This window comes from Miscanthus floridulus, chromosome 8 (genome assembly GCF_019320115.1).
Source record: "Miscanthus floridulus cultivar M001 chromosome 8, ASM1932011v1, whole genome shotgun sequence".
In the NCBI taxonomy this organism is placed as follows: Eukaryota; Viridiplantae; Streptophyta; class Magnoliopsida; order Poales; family Poaceae; genus Miscanthus; species Miscanthus floridulus.
In genome coordinates, this window is record NC_089587.1 from 222,220,256 (window position 1) to 222,245,423 (window position 25,168).

At 46.2% G+C, this 25,168-nt stretch overlaps 2 protein-coding genes and 1 long non-coding RNA gene across 16 annotated transcripts; 1 reads left to right on the forward strand and 2 right to left on the reverse strand.

The window, feature by feature from the left end:
• Positions 1–1,044: 1,044 nt before the first annotated feature.
• Positions 1,045–12,376, reverse strand: LOC136475091 (monooxygenase 1-like). Its single transcript, XM_066472643.1, has 7 exons — positions 12,300–12,376; positions 10,482–10,486; positions 6,629–6,770; positions 6,347–6,400; positions 3,966–4,131; positions 3,626–3,854; positions 1,045–1,541 (listed from the first exon to the last, which is right to left on the reverse strand). Exons 1-7 carry the CDS (start codon positions 12,374–12,376, stop codon positions 1,045–1,047), a joined length of 1,170 nt encoding a protein of 389 aa, XP_066328740.1.
• Positions 12,377–14,219: 1,843 nt separating this feature from the next.
• Positions 14,220–18,882, reverse strand: LOC136475092 (uncharacterized). 9 transcript variants are annotated; one of them, XM_066472652.1, is made up of 10 exons: positions 18,303–18,882; positions 17,315–17,378; positions 17,100–17,156; positions 16,472–16,567; positions 16,188–16,373; positions 15,996–16,049; positions 15,762–15,828; positions 15,577–15,615; positions 15,143–15,195; positions 14,220–14,607 (listed from the first exon to the last, which is right to left on the reverse strand). In XM_066472652.1, exons 7-10 carry the CDS (start codon positions 15,784–15,786, stop codon positions 14,392–14,394), a joined length of 333 nt encoding a protein of 110 aa, XP_066328749.1. In that variant the 5' UTR covers positions 15,787–15,828; positions 15,996–16,049; positions 16,188–16,373; positions 16,472–16,567; positions 17,100–17,156; positions 17,315–17,378; positions 18,303–18,882; the 3' UTR covers positions 14,220–14,391. The 9 variants fall into 9 exon arrangements, with proteins under 9 accessions (XP_066328749.1, XP_066328748.1, XP_066328745.1 ...); XM_066472651.1 differs by having other exon boundaries at positions 15,762–15,832; XM_066472648.1 differs by lacking the exon at positions 15,996–16,049 and having other exon boundaries at positions 18,674–18,882.
• A 608-nt stretch (positions 18,883–19,490) lies between these two features.
• Positions 19,491–23,488, forward strand: LOC136478267 (uncharacterized). Of its 6 annotated transcripts, XR_010764228.1 has the most exons (5): positions 19,491–20,087; positions 20,156–20,342; positions 20,663–20,726; positions 21,268–21,404; positions 21,579–23,488. It is a non-coding gene; the product is annotated as an uncharacterized lncRNA (long non-coding RNA). The 6 variants fall into 6 exon arrangements; XR_010764231.1 differs by having other exon boundaries at positions 20,156–21,404; positions 21,579–22,745; positions 23,317–23,488; XR_010764230.1 differs by having other exon boundaries at positions 20,156–21,404; positions 21,579–22,745; positions 23,351–23,488.
• The last annotated feature ends 1,680 nt before the right edge of the window (positions 23,489–25,168 follow it).

The window sequence follows — 25,168 nt, forward strand, 5'->3', positions numbered from 1 at the left end:
GTTCTCGAAGATTTTGCATCAAGAAATGCTCGAAGGCGGTTTTTTTAAAAAGCACTGAAGCACTATAGTTCTATTTGAGGTAACCATAATAGTTATTTTACCGTTTTTTAACTTCTTCGATGTACACTCTCATTTTTTTTATGAACTAAATATGTGCTGTAAGTTATCTCTTATTAATAGTACGATATATTTCAATTGTCATATTAAAACATTAGATTGCCAGGCCCTCAGTGTCTTGTTTGCCCAATGGCCCTAGAAATTGTTGAGACGGCCCTAGCGGTGACGTATGATACCGACGCCATCGAGCACCGGGGCCTCAATGTCATCACTGACATCAACATCAGCCACTACGTCATGCATACCGCATTGCAGATGCACTTGTATGTTCAGCCCCGATGGCTAGTAGAGTGTACAAGTTGACCTTGCAATCAATCAAGCAACGGCTAGAAAAGAGGCAAGTAAGCAACGACTACTTTGTCCATGAAAAATATGTGAAGATTTAAATGTTTCATGCAATCCAAACAACCCAAAATTTCCATTCCTATGTTTTGGGATACCATGGTTTTTCACTTTTTGCTTCCTCTCATTCCTGCGTTTTCTCCCGTTTCTCTATTTTAGAATCCTTTGTTCCCATTAGGGCTATCGTGTGCTCCAACTTATGTTCATTAATTTTCTTGTAATGTAATTCCAAGATGCTTTTCGTGGCTCTTAGTATAAATTTTGATTTCGCACAACATAAATACAAACCGTTCTCTCTCTCTCTCTCTCTCTCTCTCTCTCTCTCTCTCTCTCTCTCTCTCTGAGTGTAATGAGCAACTGCTTCATTTCAGAAACAAACTGACCGACTTGATCATTTGCTTTCAGTGTAGTGGTGAAAATGCAAAGTAAAATAAAAGGGAAAAGAAAAAAAAATACATGCATTGTTTCATCTCATCTGGATGAAGCTTATTGTGGCATAATTTCTTGTTTGACACATAAATTATTCAAATATCCACATGGCAACTCATGAATGCCATGCTGTAGTAGGAAATGCATTCTGGAGTGCTAGAGGCGACCGCAATCATAGTTGGCATGCCTAAACGACCGATTGCCTAGGAGTGCCAAGAAAACGATGCAGGCAAGCTTTGTCACCAGCGATTTGGCACTCCCCAGCATCCCAAAGACAAAGGACTCCAGAGACACTAATGCCACCCTTGGCCTCCTCTCTCGGACATACTCCTCAATCGCGACACTGTAGTCGCCGGCGGCGGCTCGTGACAGCGACCGGGCGAGCACGACGGCGTCCTCGAGCCCCGATGAGCCGCCCTGGCCGATGAACGGGCCCATGACGTGCATCGCATCGCCTGCGACCGTCACGACGCCCTTGTGGAAGGTGCCGAACGCGACCTGCCATGGAGGCCGGTACCAGATGTTGTTCACGACGTTCAGGGTCTCCGGATCAGAGTTCCGCAGCATCTCGATGACATCAGAAGGGCAATCTTCAGCTCGTAGCTTCTCTACCACGGAATCCTTCGTGGCGATCACATCTTTAGTGATCCTTCCTGGATGACATCATTATAAGCACTAGTTAATTACTCTATTCAGCTATCAGTTTTTTTTAATGTCATTCAGCTAGCAGTTTGTCTTGTACTCTCTCCGTCTCCAAAAGAATGCAATTCTAGAATCGAATCATATTTTAGTATACCAAGTTTGATCAATTATATAGATAAAAAATATAAGGGAAAATGGTGTTCTTGCCCCTGTCCAGCAGTCCAATTGTGATTTTGCCCTTGTTTTTTCAACTTTGTGATTTTGCCCCTGTTATTTTAAAACGAACCCTCCGTTTGCCCCTGGTTTGGATGTCTGTTAGATGAACATGGAATAAATGAATTAAAAGAAATCAAAATCCCTGCAAACATAGGCAAAAAGACCATGTTGCCCCTCATCTTATCTTCATTTCCTGTAGATATTCCAGTGTTGGAAAATCCAAAAAGGGGGGCCGGCCGTCAGTAGTATGGCAAGTGGCTGCGCAGTGACTGCGACGCTGTTTTTACCTCCAGTGGGCAGTGGCACCAGGACTTGTGGGGTTGGTGTACGGCGCCGATGAGGTCATGCATGAGCACGCTGTCAGCAACGGGCAGCGAGCAAGCAGGCAGCAGCGCGAGGGGGGCCGCCAAGCCGGGGCACGGCACGCGTACCTGTGGCCGGAGAGCCGGAGAACCGTTGAAGGCAGATCGATTCCTTACCGGTATGTATGACACACGAACGCCATTGCCAGCAGCACGCAGTACGTACGTGGTGCACTTGACAACAGTAGCGCCGGCCGGTAGTAGTACTCCTAGTAGCTACCGAGGCGCCGGCCAGGCGCGACGCAGAACGACAGAGCTAGAGTGGGCCACGGCCGGCCGCGTTCCCCCCGTACGGACCTGCACATGCCGGCCAGGCCACCAGCGCAGCGCAGCGGCGGCAGTCGGCACCGGCAGGCAACGACAAAGCCCGGCCTCGACCAGCTAGCGCGCCGTCGCGAGATCCCGAGCGCGCGACAGCGAGCGAGAGAGGGGGGGCCTCCTCCGAGGTGACGGATCGACCGACCGCGAGAGGTAGGCTTCCTGGACCATGCACGCATGGCGACGGGGCTGGCCCAGGCTTGCCGCATTATTATCGCAATGGCAGCAGCACGTCGTCGCTGCGGTTCAGGAGGTCCCCGCCGTTAATCATCCATCCATAGGCCTGCGCCTGCCCGTGCCCGTCGTGACTCATGCCCACCCGCCCGGCTCCGCGACGTGCGGCGAGCCAGTGATAGAGACGCGCGGCCGGGCGCGCGCGGGCCGGGGGGCCCCCGAGCGAGTTTCTGCAGCGGCAGTGCGGCGCGGCGCGGCGCGTACGACGACGACAACCGGTGGACGGACGGACGGACGCGCTGCCGGCCGGCCGGCCGGCCTGGCCGCGCCTGCCCATCTTGCCCCGGAACCGGCCAAAAGCCAGGGGCCGCGTGTCGCGCGTCGCCACGCCGCCACGCCCACCCCGCCCTGTCGCGCTGTGGGCTGGACGGCTGGTGCAGGCTCCCGCTCTGCTGGAACGCTGGCTGCTGGGCGACGCTAGCGCTCGCTGATTGATCTGATCCGACGCGCCCCACGCCGTGGTGCCGCCTACCGGCTACTGTGCCTAGCTCTGCTGCGCTGCGCCCGATGAGCTCACCGCCCCGTGGGCTCGGTCGGCCGGTCGGCTAGCTGTGCTGCCCCGCCCGTCCTCCGGCCTCGCTTCATTCGCCAGACAGGGGCAAAATCACAATTAGTCATAAAAACAAGGGGCAAAATCGCATGGGCATTCATGTCTTTTGTATAAAGTTTAACACCGTTAGGGGTGGATGACGGAGCAGGGGTAAACCGGTGCTTCGTGAATGGCACAGTAGGGGTAAATTCACAAAGTCAAAAAAATAGGGGCAAAATCACAATTTCAATACAAAACAAGGGTACAAACGCAAGAGCCCCAAAATATAAACATTTATAATATCAAATAAATATCATTAGATTAATTACAAAATGTATTTTCATAATAAATTGATTTGGAGTCATAAATGTAGGGACAGAGGTAGTACTAGTTCCATAAATAGTAAACATTTATATTTGTGTGTGTGTGTATATACCTGTTGGAGGAATAGGCGTGATTACCAAGAATTGAACTAGATTGTGGGTTATTGGAATTCTGCCGACAAAGAACTCCTCTCCTTTTAATCGCAGAAACTCAGTACTAAATGGATGTCCATGCGGATATCTAGTGAAACCACGAAAAACCGTGCGATGGATTGTTTTGGGCGCATACAGTCCTAGGTACTTGGCTACCACCGAATTTGCACCATCACATCCAATCAGGACCTGCGCATCGAGATCAATAAAAAGTTTCATGCAGAGAAATAAGCAAAAAGAGAGGAATTTGTGTCCATTGCGCTCTTGAATTCGATCAGATGCATGGACGTGGAGATACACCTTGGCCTTGATAGTGCAACCATCGACTGTAGTAAGAATGGCTCCATGGGTACCATGATCTTGGTGGATCGCAACCACGTGGCAGCCGAAGCGGATTGCTCCTGAAGGTAAATTCTTGGCCATTGTCTCGATGAGATCCTTCCTTTTCAAGTTTCGGAGTTCCTTCCTAGCCAAATCAAGATTGGCCAACTTAATTAGTGCCTTTGTGTGTCCTAGGAAGACAACTACGAGAACTCTGGCTATATAGTTACGAGTTTTTTGTATTGTTAATACGTACATTTTTATATGGAAATTACAAAAATATACCATAGATCTGCTAAATCTAAAAAATAATACCATGTCGTCTACGCATGGGAAATCGTCCACCGGTAGAATGACTTCTCTAAAAGCCGTCTACTGGGAAAATGATGTTTCAAAAAAAATTTATCGAAGTCTTTCGACGGGAGAACGAAAAGGTAGAAATCATTTCTTGGGAAAACATCGTTCTATGGAAGAAACGATATATAGTCCATTTGATTTTTTTTTATTTTTTTTGTTGATACAAGATGAAGTACCTAGAGGTCTCTAGAAATCTTGTAACATTTGAATAGATTCCCAAGATCAAGTACAACCCATTTAGCTTATATCTAGAATCATATGTTTTGAAGTTTTCAAATTAAAACTTCACATAATGCCATATTTAAGTTTAAGGTTAAGCTATTTAGCTCTAAAATGTTTCTAAAAATCATAAAAAGATATAAATTCAGGTTTTTTAATGCAGTACTTTGTCATCTAATTTCTAACCATACGTGTACAAGTGTAATCTAGAGTTCCTTAGCAAAGCATACACTCAAAATTATGTATTTTACGTATAATTATAACTTTGAGTGCATAATTAGCAAAGGAACTCTAGATTTTTTTAGCCCATTGAGTCGCGAGATCCTCAGCAAGCGTGACTGAATCGCACCAGGTTCCTTTGGCAAGACTGAGTTGTATATAGGGGCCGCGACGCCGTTTAGCCCTCCTCCTCTCCCTTTCCCTCTTCTCCTAGCTCAGAAACACAAAAGCAATGACGGCCGCCCGGGTGTAACACGTGTCAATCTGTCCGGTTTCTTCCGTAATTCTAAGTCCCCACGAGTGGAAGACGCTTCAGACGTACTATTATTAAAATATTAGTTGTTTGGGCTAAAAAATTAAGCACGTATGCCTATAAAATCATAACAAATACTACTTTATTGGAAACCATGAATCTGGATGATTCTTTTTCTTATTTTTGAAAACAAATACGTGCAATTAAAAATTCGAGCGCGACCCAGGTGCTCGATCACCGCTACTGTTAAAAATTCGAGCGTGACCAGGGTGCTCGATCACTGCTAGTGTGGTGCCTCTAATTGCGCCATTGCATGTGGTGCAACTTTATAATTATATTGAGTTCCTTTGCTAATTATGCTATTAATTTTCTTGGTCTAAAAAATCTAGTTTCTTAGCAAACATGCGCTCAAAGTTATGATTACACATAAAATATGTGCAATTATAACTTTGAGCACGCGCTTTGCTAAGGAACGACTCTAGATTTCACTTGTGCAGGTTTGCTTAGAAATTATATGAAAGTATTATATTAAAAACCATGAGTTTATATGACTTTTTTATGATTTTTAGAAATCATTTTAGGGCAAAGTAGCTTAGTTAAACGTAAACTCAAATATGGCATTCCATGAAGAATTTTAATTAAAAAACTTCAAAACATATTATTTGAGATATAAGCCAAATGGATGTATCTTGATTTTGAGCATCTATTTTAAAAGTTACAAGATGTTTGGAGGTCTCTAGGTTCTTCGTCTCATATCGGCAAAAAAAGTAAAAAGAAAAAAAAAATTCAAATGGGGCGACATATCGTTCTTCAATAGAATGATAGGTGCAAGTCGTTTCCGAAATGAACGACTTTTGCCTTTCCGTTTTCCCGTCAAACGATTTCTACTAAAAAATATATTTTTTTGAAAAGAAAACATTTTCTTGTGGATGATTTTTTAGAAAAGTCGTTCCACCGGTGAATGATTCCTTAAAATCGTCCCACGGGAAGACGACATGGTATTATTTTTTAGATTTAACAGATCCGTGGTACTTTTTGTCATTTCCTTATGAAAATGTATTAAAAAATAAAAAAAAACATATATTACTCTCTGAATAAATAGATTTCTAGAGTTGTCTTCAGTCAAACTTTTTAAATTTTGACTGAATTTCTAGAAAAAAAACCGTCAACATTTATGACATTAAATTAGTATTATTGGATATACCATAGAATATATTTTCATAATGTGATCATTTTATGTCGTAAATGTTGTACTAACCTGATTGGTAACTGGCTAGTCTTGTTCCTTCGCTGCCACACCTGTTGTACTAACCTGATTGGTAACTGGCTAGTCTTGTTGTTCCTTTGCTGCCAGACGTCATGATACCTGAAATGTCAGTGTGTTAAAGCAAGCATTATTGAGTCCTAAAAAAAAGGCAAACATACTGATTCTACTACTTATTCCCTCTGTCTGATGCAAAGTTGGGACTTCTTATCTGCAGATTGTTCTCCATAAGGATCATTTTGATACTGAATTGTCGCTTTTCAATTTTCATGCCATCCGAAGCAATCAAAATGTAATTTTAGGAGAAGTTATTAGGATCAACAAGCTTACGCGGTGATGAGATTGGCAGTTTCCCTGAGCTCTGCAGCCACTCCAAGTTGCTCCAGAACTCTCCATCCGTTGGCGTGGACACCAATTGCAACTCCATCTGCTCGTAAGGTCTCAGACTTCTCCAGCACCAGACTAGCAATCCCTTTCATATATGCAAGTCAGTAAGCAAATTGTTTTGTTGTTCAGAGCTACTCAAGAAATGAAAACTTCGGCAAAGGTGAAGGTTCGACGTAGAAATTAGACATTCATACACATTTTCCCTTTTATGTGCCCAAGATTTGTCCTTCAAACTTGAAACTTGTACTATTTTAATGAAGGTAAAGAGGTGATGTAAGGGTTATCGGCAAAACAGATACCCCTAGAATCTCAACCACACAATAAACAATATATGATAGTTTGTTTACGTGGATCCATTAACACCCCGTTCGGATGTTGGTATTTAGCTTGGAATTAGAGAATTGGAATTGTGTATATATCTTTAATACCACACGTTTGGATCTTTTAGAATTGGATCTTAGAATTTGACTCACAATTCCACATGGTATCTTCCATAACTAAATAGGAAATCCTCGCTAGATGACTTTCCTAGCTTCACGGCGTCATCACCTTTCATCCATCCTGCACTCACCGGTTACCACTACCGCAGTGCGCGTCTCTTGCACTTCTCCAACGATACTGCCTCCTACGCTCCCCCACTGACCATCACACACACGCCCAGTCTAGTCTTCCCCTATAAGATGAATCCTCCTCACCTGCAACTGCGAACTATCATGGTAGCTGAGAGGTGGGTATTTTGGATCAGGGACTCCCATGTCACATCAAACGTTTGATGCTAACTAGGAGGATTAAATATGAGTTAATTATAAAACTAATTGCACATGAGTGGACTAATTAATGAGACGAAACTATTAAGTCTAATTAATCTATGATTAACACATGTTTATTGTAGCACCATATTGTCAAATCATGGACGAATTAGGCTTAATAGATTCGTCTCGAAAATTAGCCTCTCAATTAGTTTTATAATTAGTCTATGTCTTATACTCCTAATTAGTGTCAAATATCCGATGTAACTAGCGTGGCCAAACGAAACAGAGGAGGCGCAGCCAACTCCGTGAGCCTGCCGGCCATTCTTGTTCGCTTGATCGTATGAGAAAAAAATATTGTATCATGACTGATAAGCATAGCTAATAGATCGGGCGAACAGGGTGCTGCTGCCAGCCTGCCAACCCACAGGCATGTTTCAGCTTTGAGGCTCAAAGCAGCGAAGGGGCATATACAGGATTGGTGCCGAGCTCCGGCGCTCCGCAACATTCACATTGCAGAGGACGCGAACCGCTGCGCGCCAAACGCCAGGCGGCGAACTCGAACTGGGGTCGTGCCGGGTGGAGAGGGATGGCCGGAACGCCGGTTTGAGTTCCTCTCCGCTCGTGGCAGATGCGATGGATCAGGAGGTGCCGCTCTGGGGTCGTACAAATCGACGAGATGCACATGCACGGTGGCGTTGGAGAGGTCGTCAACGACATGGGAGATAGAGCCGCTTGAGTTCCTCCCCGCTCCTGGGTCCTGGCAGAGGGGACAGATCAGGCGACGCCGCTTCGGGATCATGTATCCACGGCGTCGGAGAGGTCAGCATTCAGCAACGAGAGTACGAGAGACATAGGAGATTGACTTCGCCCGTTACTCTTCTGCATGTAAGTGCAATTTTTTTTTATTTCTAAATAAATGGAGTCCAGTAATGACTGGTAGCAGCCTTTAACTATTCGACATAGCAGGTTCCATATTTACTGAGCACAGGGCCCACCTTAATGTCGAGATCGATCGGCCACAACCACAATAGCCATGAATAAAGACTGCTGTTAGTCCATATTTTGGATGTCAAATAGAAGACTTGAATATGAACTAATCATTGTCTAACAAAAACTAATAAAGGCTAATTGATGAGTAGAACACATTAGAATTTTTTTAATTAGTCCATGTTTAGCCTGTAATTCAATTACGGACTAAACTTTAGTTCAGTGATCCAAACAGCCCCTAACTACCACCACGGTCCATGTCAAGACAGCGGTGCGTGTTAACTTGAATTCTCTTCCTCCTCCAGTCCTCCTTATAGTTTTTATATTTATACACGGATCGTTGATTTCTAGGTATATACTAATTCATAGATAAGTAGTAATTTATTTATATGAACGCTATTTGCTTGATGAATATCTCACTAATGAAATGACCCGCCACCACCTGGATGCCGCATAAACCGTTGACATCACCCCATCACCATTAATTTAGTCTTCACTGACGGACCACCCCAACCCTAGCTGGCGGTGCCGCCACCCTCACCGCCGCACCCGACGCCGGCAGCCTTCCCGGCGTCGCCGCTGGCGCCTGCCTCCCCCTCCCCCTCCCCCTCTCACCCCCACCCTCTCCTCCCCCACCGCCGGGAGCCACCATTTCCAGGCCATGCTCCCCATCCTCGATAGCGCCGGCACCGGCGCGGGCCGTCCCGGCCACGCTGGCTGCGGCCATGAAGGTTGTCTCCACCCCTCCCTCCCCTCCTTCCCCCACCCGCTCCCCCTCCTCCGCAGCTGGGGCCTAGCATCGCCGTGACCTCCCAGCTCGCGAAAGCCGGTGATGGGGCGCTACCACCGCCGCAGACCGAGGAGGCGGCCGATCCCCGTGCAGATGGGCCCGGGCGGCCAGATCCATGGCCGACAGCATTGGAGAGGCCGCCACGCGATAGCAGCCACTGTCGCCGCCATGACCCATGACGTCGCCGGAGGAGGTGCCGACGGAAGTAGGTCCCGAGAAGCTGGCTGCCATGGGCGGCCCTGGTCCGAGCTCGCCGCCGCCGCCGTCGCTTGAGCCGGGCACCGCGGTCGCCGGCGTTGGCGCGCCAGATGCGCAGCCACCGCCACCCAAGTCACCAGCTCACGGCCAGGCTGTGGCAGAGGTAGCCCCGCACAGCCAGGCGGCGACCGGGCCTGCTGCTGCACTCGCCCAGCCGGTGGGCGTAGGGGCCCATGCCACGGGGGCTGGGGCAGCGGCGCTCTGCATGGAGGCGGCCTCTGGGCGTGGCTCCGCGGTAGCGTCATCGTCCTCCGCTGTCTCCGACCTCGACGCCTTCCTCTTTCACCCGTCCGCCCCCGCCTTGAGCCCATCGTCCACCCTATCCCCCCAAGCTACCCCCTTCCATCCTGGGAGTAGCGCGGCGGGACGCTCCAAGGCCTGTCGTTGGGCGGACAATGACCTCCTCGACGACTCCGATGCGGAAGAGGTGCAGACCACCTCCATGACCCCAACCTGGACGCGGTTCGTCAGGAGCCGCAGCCGCCGAGGACATCGACGCTGCCTGTGATGTCCCTGTCGCGCACTCAACCTCTAACGTTGGGCCGTGGCGGTGCGGCGGCGGGTCGCCAGGTTGCTGGGTGAAGAAGGGAGAAACGCAGTCGGCCGCGCCCACAACTATTGTACAGCATGTCGGCTCGGCCAGTGGAGGGCCGCATTCCGGCATGCAGCGCCTCGGGCGCTGTGGACGGGTCTTCGCCCCCAACGTCGATGGGTGGCGGGAGATCATCGGTAGGAGATGCGACCAGCGGCCGCCTCGGCTGAGCCATGAGGGCCAGCAAGCAGAGGCCAGCCGGCAAGTCGTCGACCACCGAGGCGCATCCCGACAGATCTTCTCGGCAAATGCCTCAATTGCCTCTCCTCCGCGTATCGGGTGGCAACCTGCAAGCTTTCCCAACGATGTTTGCGGTGCAGGGGATTTCAACACATTGCGCGCGATTGCAAGCAGCCAAGGCACTTGGGCTCTCGGAGCTCGGGCGACGCAAGAGCCATGGGTCGCCAGCCGTAGCACCCCGCCTTCTCCGTTGGGCCGGCGGACCATGGTGGCTCGCAAGACTCAGGTAGGGTCAAGTTGGCCAACGCCGTTCCTGCCACCGGTGGTCGCCGGCGCCGAAGGCGGAGGCGTCATGGGTGGTCGACAAGGGCTGCACAGACATCTCCGCCCTTCACCTCGGTTGCTGCTGAAGCTCAGCCTAGGCACGTGGAGCTGTCCAGCGAGATGGGCAGTGTCCAGCCTAACCCGCTGACGCTGATGCTGTACCTGGACGCCACGCATGGTCGCGACATCACGGAGGACCGATGCTGGAGGAATTCGCAGCCTCGCTCGCCAGTAGTCGGATCATCGCGTGACCTTCTCTTGAGCGCCAGTTGTCACCTCCAGTGGCCCCCCCAACTACAAGATGAGGCCCCGACAGTGATGCCCCCCCCCCCCAGCTGGAGGATGAGGACCCAGCGGCTGTGGGCTCCTGTGCGTTGCGGACATCACCTCCGCGCCCCATTCACTGGGTCGTGGACTCACTGAACCTCACGGTGGACGCTGGCTCTCCCAGTTCACCGCCGGTGGATACCCACCCGACTGAGGACATCGATGACTTCGCCAAACGCCGCCTCGGTAGCTTCATCAACGAAGTGACACGTAAGAGGGACTCTCCACTAATTCGTGAGCCTCCAAAGCAGCCTCCTGCCAGTGATGCCGTGGCGGAGCAGGCAGTTGGCGGCTCAGCCCCTCTCTCGAGTACCTGCTTCTAAGCGAGATGAGGAGCTGATCATGCAGCGTATGAGCTTCACCAAGGGTGACCTGACTGCGTCCGAAGCCGAAGCGCTGGACGAGCTCTTCCCGGCTGTTCGGTCCAGGCAGCCGCGAGGACACAAGTCCACCTCCTAGGTCTCACCGTTGTATCGGTATTGGTTGTTTCCTTTAATGTAATATCGAATATAGAGGTCTTTTTGCTAGGATGATCCAGCTATGGCTGTGTTAGATTGACCTCCTTCGGCGCTCGATACAAGCGCGTTGTATGTTTGTCTAAACTCTTCTACTTAATCCAATGATACGCAAAGCTTTTGCGTATTCGAGGATTTTTTTTTTATTTCAGAAAAGTATACCTGAATGTAAAAAGTATGGAGGTCTATATGGACTATCGCATGCTCAAAATTGTCTATATGCGGCCCATCAAAATAAGAGATTTGTGATGTCGGAAACTCTACAAGATTTGTGTACTCAAAGAAAAGAAAATGTGTTGTACAATTTGTATGAATGATTCAAACATCTATGCTCCTCTCAGGAGCAAACTTCGTCTTACCATTAGTTGTCGTGTCATTCATGATGGTTAATTATGTCTCCTTGATTTATTCCCTATCGTTCTAAGGTTACCACACTATCAGCAACGAAAGAAGAATTCATCCCGTGTTACGTAGCTCTTTATTTATGATGGTTCTACTCCTCTTACGATTCCTCTCTCGTATTCAATAGCCCTTCTCTTTTATGGTGCTGCTCCTCTTCTAATTCCTCTCCTGTAATCCGTAGCACTTTCCTATGGCATTGTTTCTATTTGATTCCTCTCTCAATAATTTTATATCTATCAAACTTTCAAATAAATGTTCATATTTTCTTTTGGGTTTTACTATTTCTCACTCTACGAATCCTCCTTTCATACAACGCGCGAGGTATTATCTAGTCCTCACAACACAAAACAACCGGCCCTAATACAGAAGCTTGGAGGGGAGGCGGCGCGCAGCAGCAGGGCATAGAAAATGGAATATACAACTATCTGTGCGACGCTGCAGGGGAAGGTTTGAAGGAAAAACCGTGATATGGAGCAAGTGCACGCACCGGTGAAGAGCAAGAGCAGTGGCAAGGCCGACGATGCCGCCGCCGACAATGATGATGCCATGGGCTTCCTCCTCCATGTCTCCTTCCTTGTTTACTCTCCCTCTCCTTCTCCCTCTATCAAAGATTTTTTATGGCCGGCAAAGCAATGATCGCATGTTCACCAGTCTCCATGGGCCATATATATGCACCCGGGGAGATGACCTCCCCGTTGAATTATCAAGCAATGATCCCATGTTCATGGGTGGAATTCTTTATGATCAGCAAAGCGGCAATCAAATGAGAAATCTTTAGCACGATGCGCGGTTGTGCTTGTGCAAATGAACATTTCTTTTGACTTTTGAGCTAGGATAACCCTATACTTCACCGAAGTGCCATACTGGTATCGCGATACGTATCCGATACTCCGATATGCCGCCGATACCTTATCGAGGATACTGTGAGGATTATATTGTCAGGATTTGCATTCTGATGCCTATAGCAAACGAAGTTGCTTTTTAAATTGTTGTGCGCAGTTCTCGTGGTGTGTTGGTCTGGTGACTGGTGTGGTTGGCGCTATTTTGTTGAAAATCCCAGTGTAATCTCTCGTATTGCTTGTCACGTATTGCTTGTCTTTTCTTTTTTGTGCGTCAACGTTGCAAAGCTAATTTAGTTTTTTTTTTTGGCTGAATCTTACGATGTGGCAGACTCCGATCTTGCGTGATTGCCTGTATAAACGATGTGGCGACTCCGATCTTGCGTGATTACCTGTACGAATCTGCTTCTGGCTGGTGGAGTGCGCAGATGACGTTGAGAATGGCCAAGGAAGAAGGAAGGGATAGAGAATGACGTATGGACCTACGTCTCAGATGACTCATTCCATATTAGATGTTCTGAAACAAAACACAAAATAGGGACGATCCTAACCCTTGCAATCAAATACTGGGCCGGTCCTAGAAACAGGGTTAGGACCATCCCATCTCATTGACTCGGAACCAAACACTCAAGGACAATGAGGCTATGTTTAGTTCTCGAAATGAAAATTTTTGGACGTCACATCGGATGTTTTAGGATGTCGGAAGGGATTTTCGGATACTAATAAAAAAACTAATTACATAGCTCGCCTGGAAACTGCGAGACGAATTTATTAAGCCTAATTAATCCATCATTAGCGCATGCTAGTACTGTAGCACTTGTGGCTAATCATGGACTAATTAGTCTTAAAACATTCGTCTCGTGATTTCTAACTAAACTGTGCAATTAGTTTTTTTCGTCTATATTTAATACTCCATACATGTACCGTAAGATTCGATACGATAGTTTAGGGTGAAAATTTTTTGGAGTGCCGATGTCCCCAAAGATTCCGGGCGTGTTTTGGTGGCTGCTTCCGCTGGGTCTGCACTGCTGTATCTGTGCGTGCGTATAAACTTGCCAAGCAGCGTGATTGGTCGTCCAAAACCCCTACAGTAACTTGCACGATGCAATTTCAGTTGCAAGGACGGAAGGAGTGATCTCATCAAGATTAAAGTTGACATTAACAGTTGTCACATATGTCTCTTTCTGTAGATAGTACACCTCTTGGAGTGATCTCATAAAGATTAAAGTAGACATTAACAATTGTCTAAGACATATAACATGTTCATCAAAGGAGCAAGTCCTTTGGCACCGAGAGAGAATGATTCTAGGAGTGATCTCGACAAGATTAAAATAGGCATTAACAATTATTTTAGATAAATAATATAGTCATCAAAGGTGTATGCCTTTCGGCACGGAATGTGAGAATGATTGTTTATGTTCTTTCGAGACAAGGCACTCTTATATGAAACTAGTGGTGGGGCGCGCACTTTTGCGCGCCCGTGCAGGTCAAAATTCTGAGAAAACTGAGGCGCGACAGCAAAGACTTTAATCTGGGTGTGGTAGCATTACGATAGTAGATAAGTATTATTCTAAGTATTGAAATAGATAGCCACATAAGTTTAGTCCGCAGCCACATCGTTGTACCTTAAGAATGCTCATCGTGATACATTCAATAGGCTGGAAAGGAAGCAAGTAAGTTTACGTCTTTTAACTAACCATAGATGGTGGTGCAATGGCCTGGATATGACACAATTAGGGCTTAGGCGTACGGTACTTGCAATGCAAGAATATCGAACATGTATGATCTGTCCCTGGTTTCGTGGATCGTTCGTACAGAATATCTATTGTGCTGTTTTTTTGTGTGTTTTCCCATGAGTACACGCAGCAGAATGTTTGGGCAATGCAGCTGCTGGCTGTGGCCTGCCTCTCCTTGGCTTCCATGGTGGAGGAGACACTCGTGTCCTCCCTCCTGGACCTATAGGAAAGCAAATAGGAAGTTCTCTTAGCAAGCTGTGATCAGCGGGTACGTTAAATTATTGATGAATGGATGCCAATAGTGAAATGCAAAAAATAGGACTGGGTACTATTATTTGTTTGCAAACTAAATTGAAGAATAATGTGTGCACGGTAAACCTAGATTGTAATGAAATATCATATCATGTTGAAATCATGTTAACAGTGGGTAAAGCTGGTCAGAGTTAAATGTACCTATTATCCTAAACTCAGTTGATATATATTCCTCTCAAATCTAAAAAATAGAACACAAGGAAAAGCGTTGAATCTCAAAAAATATAGGAATCGAATCCTAACACGGATCATGATACGTTTCTCAATCTCTTACTGGACGAGGCACTCAAAAAATTGTGACATGGTATGTTTGTGGAAGAACCATTGAAAAACTCAAATTGGCAGAGCACTTGTCCACGAAAAGGATCATGGCACTATATGTAAGATTAATAAAAAGAAATGAGCATGTACTATGAGAACCTAACATCAAAGAAACAGGATACCTTAGAATGAGCTACAAATATCATCAACCCGAGATCCTGATAAGGGAAAGAACCTGCATATCAGCAGCCATGAATAGGATCAGGCCACTATATTTAGTCCAGGGAACACAGCTGCTAATGCACCATTTAATGGTACAAAATTGATGGAAATGCATACCACTTTTTATCTGTACAGGTACCTTTAGTTATCTAATAGAAAGCAGAGGTAGAACCATAATGCAACTATTCCATAGAAGCACACACACGTTTCATTTCAGGATTTTTCAATTTGATACCGACAAAACCTCCAGCACCACCTTGCTCTAAAAAATCTACACCCTGAATTCGCTTTAGCCCCAACGTATTAAAGGCATATAATAATCAATGGAGGATATGACAGCTGTAGCATTAGGAGGGAAGACATTCAGAGATCTAGAAAAAAGATTCATAGATACCTGAGGTCTCCATCAGCTTCCTCACTGCCTCTTGTTTCTCTGAAAAAATAGAGTGTACCACCATGTTAACAAATTACTGGAAGCAAGATACAAGGCTAGCTTATGTAAACTTAAAATGTAATCTTCTCAGAAACACAGGAAAGGGAGATGGAGAGGAAAGTAGCTAGGGGGCATCAGACAGAGACCTGGATTCAGAAGGGTTGCATTCATGGGACTGCTTGAATCATAGCTGTAGTTCCCCTCGCCAATTTGCTGCCTTGTTTGAGGGATGTGAGAAACATGAGCGTCAAAGTTTAGACATGGTAAAATGACAGGAAATTTATAAGGGAAAATATTTTTTGAGTTTCTATTTTTTAATACCCAAACAACTCAACTGAGATACTACATGAAATAGAGGAGTAATATGAATTGGAGGTTACCTTGTTTGGTAAATGTGAACTGAAGCACTCCAATTATACTTTTCCCAGTCGCATTTGTTGGCCATAAAAAACAAAAGGAACTATTAGGCTAGGTAAAATTACGGATAGAAAGACTAATGGAATTAGGGATCAATATGATATATCATGTGCAACTAAATAAAATATCATGGTCGTAAGAGTGCTGACACATACGAGAGAGAAATCCATAAGCTTAGTTGAGTTGGTCTACTTTCATTGGTGTAGGTCTATATCAAGGCATACAAAACTTCACATTGTTGTTGAAGAGGCAGCCCTGATGCCAGAACTTCTGCGTGGTTCCTATTCCGAAGCAGGCAGCAAAAACACTGCTCCATATTTCTTGAAGGCTAACCAAGAACTCTAAATCAAAAGGACAACAAAAGAAACAAAGTTAGCTCAAACTGTCGAAGACCGAGATTCACTATTGAAAGTAAATTGACATGAAGAAGCATGTCTACCTCGTATCCCTAGCGAGTAGGCAAGCCAGATAGTATTTAATGAAAACACATAGGACATGTTTGTTACCATATATAAGTGTAAGCTGAAGGCCTTATCTAGAAAAGAAAGGAAAATAATGAAAACGCATCCAACTTTGGCCATGACGAAAAATTAAGTTAATTGTGAGCAACCTAAATCATGCATTGAATCCTTGCTGTTGCTGAACTAAAAAAAATCGAATTATGGTTTGTAACCGTTACAGTATCAGTCATTAAGAAAACTCTACATTTCGAATCTGATAAAGATCTGACATCATGTTTGTTGGCTCAGCAATGAACTGGATAAGCAGGAAATCTAACTGAACAAAAAAGGCTAAAAAATAGGTAGAAGTAATTAAGTGAATTTAATTTCTAACAAAACCACATAGAAATAACTGAGGAATTTGTAATGGATTTTACCAAGCACCAACTGGCCATGGACATAGTCAAATCACTAAATTTCATTGATCCGTTCTATTCTATCTCAACAACTAAACGCATTTAAGATCTGAGACCATTGCTTTATAAAGGAATCAAGTTTTGACATCATTGCATATAAAATAATTGAACTATAAAAATAGAGCACCATTATTCGGAGGTAGCATCATACCTTCTATGGAGTAGGGGACCGTACGAAACATGGCAACATTAGTGTTTATACACCGGGCTGCAACAAATAAAGCAAAATTCTGAAACAATATGATTCATTCTGCAAATCAGGAGATAGGAGAATTTACATAAGAATCCATTGAGCTGGTTTCTAATCTGATTGCAGTGGACAGAATGTGCAAACACTTCACAAGCAGAGGAGTCACAAGAGCTGACCAAAATGATATCTCAAAAATTAGCCGAACCCCTCCTCTTTCTTCAGGACCTCAGGAGGCCGAACCTGCAATTGGACAATATATAGCTAGGGTTAGTGCACCACGGGCCTGAAGCATCTCTTGCTCATTCACCTGCACAAAGGAGAAGATGGAATGAAGGAGGAACTGGAGGAGGCACATAAAGCACAGGCACAACCATAAAGGCGAAAAAACAGGGTGCAAGGCAATGGGCCCAAATAATATCATGAAGGAAACCTTTACAAATTTTAGAGGCCTCAGAAATATATGAATCATCATTTAACCATGATCATGGGCACAGGCACAACCACAAAGGCGAAAAAACAGGGTGCAAGGCAAAGGCCGCAGATAATATGATGAAGGAAACCTTGACAAATTGTAGCGGCCTCAAAAATCTATGAATCATCATTTAACCATGATCCTGGAGTATGAAGGCACCAAAGTAAATGGAAAATGCCAAGTCTCTCACAGGATCTTGATGGCCAAGGTGTACCAATCAGGAAAGCAGGTGGTGACATGTCGCTGAAGCGGTCCAATGAAAGAATTCTAGGAGACGTGGATGGGCTGGCCGTCGAGTTCATTTTCATCACAGGCCATACGGGGAAAAAATATTTCCATCACGTGCATGGAGCAGCAGGCTGAAAACAGTAGCTTCGACATAAACGAAACAAAAGATCTCAAATCCCAGGGAGGGCTTCGCATTTGTAAGGTTAAATAAGAGTTCATTTTCATCACAGGCCATACAGCAAAAAAAAATATTTCCATCACGTGCACCGAGCATCAGGGTAAAAATAGATGTATATATAAGTGGAAACAAATTCCAAGGACAGATAGCAGGTTTGATACACTGTAAGCAGGCAAACATCACAGCAGTAGGCATAGGCCAAACCCTAGAGAATGTATTCATGGCAATATGGTGAGAAATCATGGAGACAAAAGCAAAATTAGAGAATAAGAGGAAACGGGAACACCTGAGAGTGCTGCGTGCTAACCGCGGCACCGCCAAGGCCGACCAGCTCCTGGGGCGCCCACCATAGGAAGCCGCATCGGGAGAAGCGAGAGGGTGCGCAAAGGAGAGCGCACCGGCTGCTCCCAGCAGCGAGGCCCGGCCGACGGCCGCAACGAAGCTGAGGAGGCTCGACGCCGGCATGGGTAGGGGCGTGACGCCATGGCCGGCCGGTCTCGCCTCGCCCGCCGCTAGGGCCCATGGACGCGCGCGACGCAGGGAAGCTGGCGCGGTCGGGGCCTGCTGTAGCGCTGGCACCCCAGGAGAGAGAGGGAGAGGGAGAGGAAGAGAGGAAGAGGAGGTACGCCGCAGCCGGCAGCGGCCGGGAAGAGGCACCTAGGGTTTCGCGTGGAGGGCGCCGACGCCGCAGCCACCGCGCGATGACGAGGCCGAAGTCTGACCCGTCCAGCACGCCGCAACGCTGGAGGAGAGGGAAGGAGAGAGGGGAAGGCCGGCCGTGGGCGGCGCCGCCGCCGCAGGTACCGCCGCGTCGGGTGCCGGGAGGAGCGACGGGGTGGGGAGGAGAGACGAGCGGATGCTTTTTTTTTTTTGCTGAGAAGGGAGATGCCAAGGTGGACCAATCAGGAAAGCAAATGGTTTTCGGGCGACGTGGCCCATCTGGCCATCCGGGAGCCCCCCGCCGTTTGTAGCTGATCGGACGGCCGAGGTTATTTTGGGCGACGTGGATGGTGGCCCTGCTCGAGGAGTTGGCCATCTTTGTTTGTTTGAAACTCCATAAAGCGCCTAGGTTCCGCGCGCTGAGAACGCTCCGGGTACTGTTTGCATACTGTTCACGAATCATATATATCCACGTGTCGTAGTGCGTGTCTTCATTCAGCTATGGTTCGAGGCGCCGCCCCGTGGTTCGTCCGTGTCCTGAATCCTATACATCCACGTGTCGTAGTGCGTGTCTTCATTCAGCTACGGTTCGAGGCGCCGCCCCGTGGTTCGTCCGTGTCCTGAATCCTATACATCCACGTGTCGTAGTGCGTGTCTTCATTCAGCTACGGTTCGAGGCGCCGCCCCGTGGTTCGTCCGTGTCCCAGCCTGGGTTCCGCGCGCCGTCCGTGTCCCAGCCTGGGTTCCGCGCGCTGAGAACGCTTCGGTTACTGTTTACATACTGTTCTCACGTGGCGTGGTTCGAGGCGCCGCCCCGTGGTTCGTCCGTGTCCCAGCCTGCGTCTATGAATCTCAAGAAAAAAAAACACAACGCCTCGCCGCCTCCGCCTAGCTCCCATTCCACCTTCTTCGTCTCCTCCGGTCGCCGCGAGCCCGGATGCCGGCTCCCGTCCGCCGCGCGCGCTGATGCCGCCTGCCACCCGCCGCCACCGCTTCGTCTCCACCTCCTCTCCCTCTCACCCCGGCCGCAGCGCTCGCGGATGCCGCGCCCGGCCGCTACACATCGATGCCCCAGAAAAAAATGCCTAGGAGCCTCGCTGCCTCCGCCTCCTCTTCGTCCTCCTCTGCAGTCGCGGCGCGCGTGGATGCGGCGCCTGGCCGCCTCGCCGCGGTCGCAATGACTTCATCCTCTTCCTATCCCCTGGTGCCAGCAAGCGCGCGGCAGCTACGCGGGCGGGCCGCTTCGTCGCATCTTCCTCTCGCCCAGCGGCGACGCGCACGGTGCCTCCTCCTTCCAATCAGTCGTCACTGCCAGCAAGACAAGGACAGTGGTGCCGATGGCCGCGCGAGATGTGGCACCAGCGGCGCGAGATGCGGTCACGGCGGCGCACAAAAAGTAGATGCGATTAAGGTACCCTCGCCTCCTCCAGTTCAGCCCACGGTATCCCTCCCTAACTCTTTGCCTTACTCCTCCGACAGAGTCGATGGAGTTAGCGGCGAGCTCGCTGCCCTCCTTTTTCCTCGGTGGCTCCGTCGATCCTAGCCTCTCCATACAGATGGACTTGGTGCCTGCTTGCCCACCTCGCAGTAATGCATCGTTCCCTTCCTCCCTCTCCTCCAGGGACTATTTGAATCGTAGAGCGTGGCCAAGGCTGCATCAGACTTGGTAAGATAATCCTCTTGACCTCTCTCTCAGGCTCATCCATCCCCTCCTAATTTATTTCGTGATTGGTTTTTTCATTCAGTTTCTTACATGCTTTTTATATTCACCAAAACTTCCAAACACATGGCAATATTTGATTCATCGTACCTGTTGCTGCTCCACAGAAGGGAGTTCCAATTTCATGGTAGTTGTGTAGTGCTTCAACGATGCCATGTGCTCTCCTTCCATTCTTTCTTTTTTCCCCCTAAAATTAATTAGCTTCTTAGTGCTTTCCATCTGGTATGGTCCAAGGCTGGAGTGATGTTTCTTTTTCTTTGTTTCAGCACAAATTAGGATGGCAACAACTGTTCTTCCTGGATATGCCACATTGGCTATTAAAATCCCATGGTATGGTAGTCCTTATGATTGGCAATTTTCGCAATATTCTTCCATACCTCAATTACAACTGATGATAGGCAAAACTGATGCAGCTACATATACATTCATTGCCAAAATTAAGAAAAAAAAAGATTCAAGCACGTTCTTTATTGTTTTATTTAGCCAAAACAGATACATCAGCTAGTGACATTAGTAATAGAACCTGGGCCTGGTTCACTTTGCAAATTTTTTGAACCCGATGAATAGTACCACTTTTGTCTTATTTGGCAAATATTGTCCAATCATGGACCAACTAGGCTCAAAAGATTCATCTCGTGATTTCCAACTAAACTGTGTAATTAGTTATTTTTTTTACCTACATTTAATACTCCATGCAAGCGGCTAAAAATTGATGTGATGGAGAGAGAGTGAAAAAACTTGGAATTTGGATGGCATCTAAACAAGGCCCTGGAGCACAACAGCAGGGCTGTGCTTTTTTTCTAATTACACCAATACAATCTGCAAGTATCAAACTTTGTTCTTGCCGCTAATCTGATGCCAACACTGCCAGTGGAGCCTCAAGTTGTCAAACTGGCTCTCTTTGGTCTAAAAGGAAGAGAAATTTACCTGCTCCAGTCAAACTCTCATCTGTGTCGATGGTGCTCTCTGGATCATCGGAAAGGGTCCACATTACACATCATGTCGAAGGTACTGCAGTTGTCCCATAAATCTGCTACACTGCAGTTGTCCCATGAATCTGCTAAACAAGATTAATCATCTTTTGCTACATATCAAAATTATTGTGCCTGTTGTTACATATGTAGTTTTATTCCTACCTGCCTAGCCCCACGGATATTGCTTATGTAATTTTATGTTTACCAGCCCAGCCCGCCAGATACAACATCCACCTTTACTGATAGCTGAACAAGGAGATCTTCAACGCAACACACAGGAGATGGTCATGTTTAGCCTGCAGCTGCACCAATCATCCTTAAACCTGTAATGTTAATACTTCACATCTATTCTATTGATCTATTGGCATCTCAGAGGTCAATTGCATATATTTACTAAACGCCTATAGCTAAACAAGGAGATTTTCAACACAACACACAGGAGATGGTCATGTTTAGCCTGCAGCTGCACCAATCATCCTTGAACCTATAATCTTAATACTTCACATCTATTCTATTGATCTATTGGCATCTCAGAGGTCAATTGCATATGTTTACTAAACGCCTATTACTTGATAGCACAAATCGATCTTCTATCACACTACCATCTACCAACATAGATGCTTCGTGTATGTCAGTTGAGCTAGCTTACTAGGTTGAGACTGAAACTGCTTTGTCTCCATTGGTATCTGCAACAAGTTCTTTCAAAATATAATGCTGCATCATCTTGATTATAAGATATGGGGTTTACATACTATTTAGATACTGTTTCTTTTGATTGTGTTTTTGGCTAACATGCTAGCACTTTATATGGCAGTATCTAAATTCTACCATTCGATGGTATATGATTATTATAGGTTCAGCCTATACTTTTTTCAAGCAAAAGCATACTATCGATTGGCAGTAGCCGAACCTTGATATCAGCTGCTTAAAGAAGTACCTAGACTACTGCCATTTACGACATAAAAAATATGTTCATATTATTAGTCAGACATGCTTTAGGCCTTTGGGCAACCAAATAACCTGACACTAGGACAATGGCTAGGGTCCAAACAATCCTCATCTTCACTGAGCTGCTGTGCAGCGCGTATTTTCTCAAAGAACTCCCCACCAGCAGCCTATCCCTTGACAGCAGTGAAATGTGTGGTGTTAAAAACAAACGTGTTAATGATTGATTCACATAACAAAGTATAAGCTTTGTGCTGCAATCTGGTCTCGGCAAGCTAGAGTCATACTTTGGGATAAACTATGGATGCCTCTAAAGCTACTCTGGTGACTAGGAGTCTACAACACCAGTTCAGAGATACCTTTGCACAGATACTCCCTGATACCTATCAGCTGGGACCACGAGGGACATGGGTTCATCAACTATGGTTAGGTATGTTATTTTTTTTTTTTGAGATCGAGCAATGGAACCATTCCAATATCTATTGGCTATTATTTTCTTATTATAGTGTTCATATCTTTGTCATGTTAATTGGTACCATTTTGCCTTCTATGGTACATACTGGCATATTTGTAGTTCCTATTTTATGTATGTACCTTTATTGATTGGTTTTCTCATAGATCTTATACTGCTTTGATAATTGTTGGTCGGCCTGTGTTGATGCCATGTTTGTTTTTGCTTTCCTCTTGGTTGACTCATTTTCCTGTTCTGAATTACATTTTTTCCTTCCATGGCCGAAGACCTTCAATGAGATAGTCACAAAACTCTAGAATCCACCTGAGTCCTTGCTTAGTCTCATGAATTCCTTTTGTTTATACTCAAATGTAGTTTGATATCATTTCCTAAAGTTTGAAGTCTACATGTGGTGCATGCTTCAGATCAGAACAAAATGTTTTGTTACCATGGCGGCAATCATTCATCCTTTGCGCTAAACAATTTTTGTGATATGAATCTTTCATTCATACTACTCTTGCTAATTTGAATCGTCTTTTCATCTGTGTAGGAAAAAATAATCGTTGCTCCTATGGTGTTTGCAGGGTGCATGGAGGTGGTCGGCATGCACATGGACTCCAAAGCATAGTTGCATACTCTAAAGTAGAAGTAGAATATGGTTTCTATTTTTTTTATGTATCTATCAGACATCTTTGTTTTTGAAAAAAATACATACATGAGCACACGCTGTATTTTCTTTCCTATGATCAATTGCTATACACAATACTGCCCGACCTAAGTTCAATACTTTCAGTTCAGTCCAAATATATTGTGATCACAACTGCAGTCCTACGGGCGCGGCCAAGCGCGCCTCCCGTCCTAGTAAATAATATAGTCATCAAAGGGGTATGTCTTTCAGCACAGAGTGTGAGAATGATTGTTTATTTCCTTGTTATAACAAGCCAACTTAGCATCATTTTTACTTGTTAATATAATGAGCTAGCTAGCAAGATACAGGGGGCCAAAAGCGCCAAGTACAGCCTATAAACTCTAAACACATTGTTCGGATAACTACACTAACACACTTGCTAGTGACAGTAAAAGCGTTTAATTTCAGCACAATATGGGCCTATTTGGTTGGTGCCAGAGTTTGCCACGCCAAACCTTCGATAAATTGTGGCTACCACAGAAAGTTTGGCGAGCAAAATTGAAGCCACATTTGTAGTAAAGTTTGGCAAAAAAAAATGAGTCTACGGTGTGTGGGGCAGGGTGCTAACAAAGTGCGGCAACTGCCAAACAAAACTATGGCATGGCACGTTGTGGTCGTGAACCAAACAGTCCCGAGGTCTCAACCTATTCACAAGAGGAAACATATGCATCATATATAAATGGAGGAAATGGCAGTGGTAGCAGCAAATTTCAATCGATCCACGCATCAACAAGAGATACCAGATTTAACGTGGAAGACCCTCCAAATCGGGGTAAAAACCATGAGGCTAAGCCAACCAAATCTTCTTCCACTATATGCCTGTGAGATTACAATAAATTCATAGATAGCACTAGAGGCAAACCATACATCAAGATTTATAGATCTTGTATAGCAACAATAAGATTTCGGGCTGCTATTTAAGAGTGGAAAGGCCTCACCAAATGGTAGTAAAACTCATATTAGAGGCACCAAGGATATGGATCTGAAACTTGACAGCCTTGAGAACAAATCTCCTCTCTAATCTCATTCTCCTCTTCTTCTCTGGTTTTCTTCCCATCTCTAACGCGCAAGAAGCATATGGGCTAGTCTTTACTCGCACACCAGGAGCGACTATCCTCTCTCTATCTCGCTCTCTGATCTTCAGATGAGGCAAACTGAAGTAGTTGTGACTGCTATACTAGTGTCCAGATACTTCTCATCCATTCTCTTGGAAGCCAAAAAAAACAAATGGTAGATGAACACACAAGTTTGTCCATTTTTCTACGTTACACCCATGACATGTGGGGCAACTTTCTAGCAGGGGCGGAGCCGAGTGGAGATGAAACTAGGTTCCCCCTACCCGACTGAATTTTAATAGGGACTGCAACTCTTCAAGAATGTCAACCTATGGCACCTCTCAGGGGCGGAGGCAGCTGTACGGCGAGGCTTGGCGTCCGCCATACCTAAAATTTATATAAAAAACCCTAGTATATTATGTGTATATACATATAAAATAGTATATATGGTATGGTTAATGACCGGATGGCTTTTGTGGCTGGGCTAGTATCTCATGTCTAGTGGCTAGTCGGCCTGATGCAGCCATGGTCATGGGCCAACCTCAAGAGCCCACGGTGCACGGAAGGAAGCCAATAGTCCTACTCGCTGATCGGCTGCTCCAGTCGCCGACGCCCGACGGTTCGCATTTCCTAAAGACCAAAACCGATCGCAAATCTAA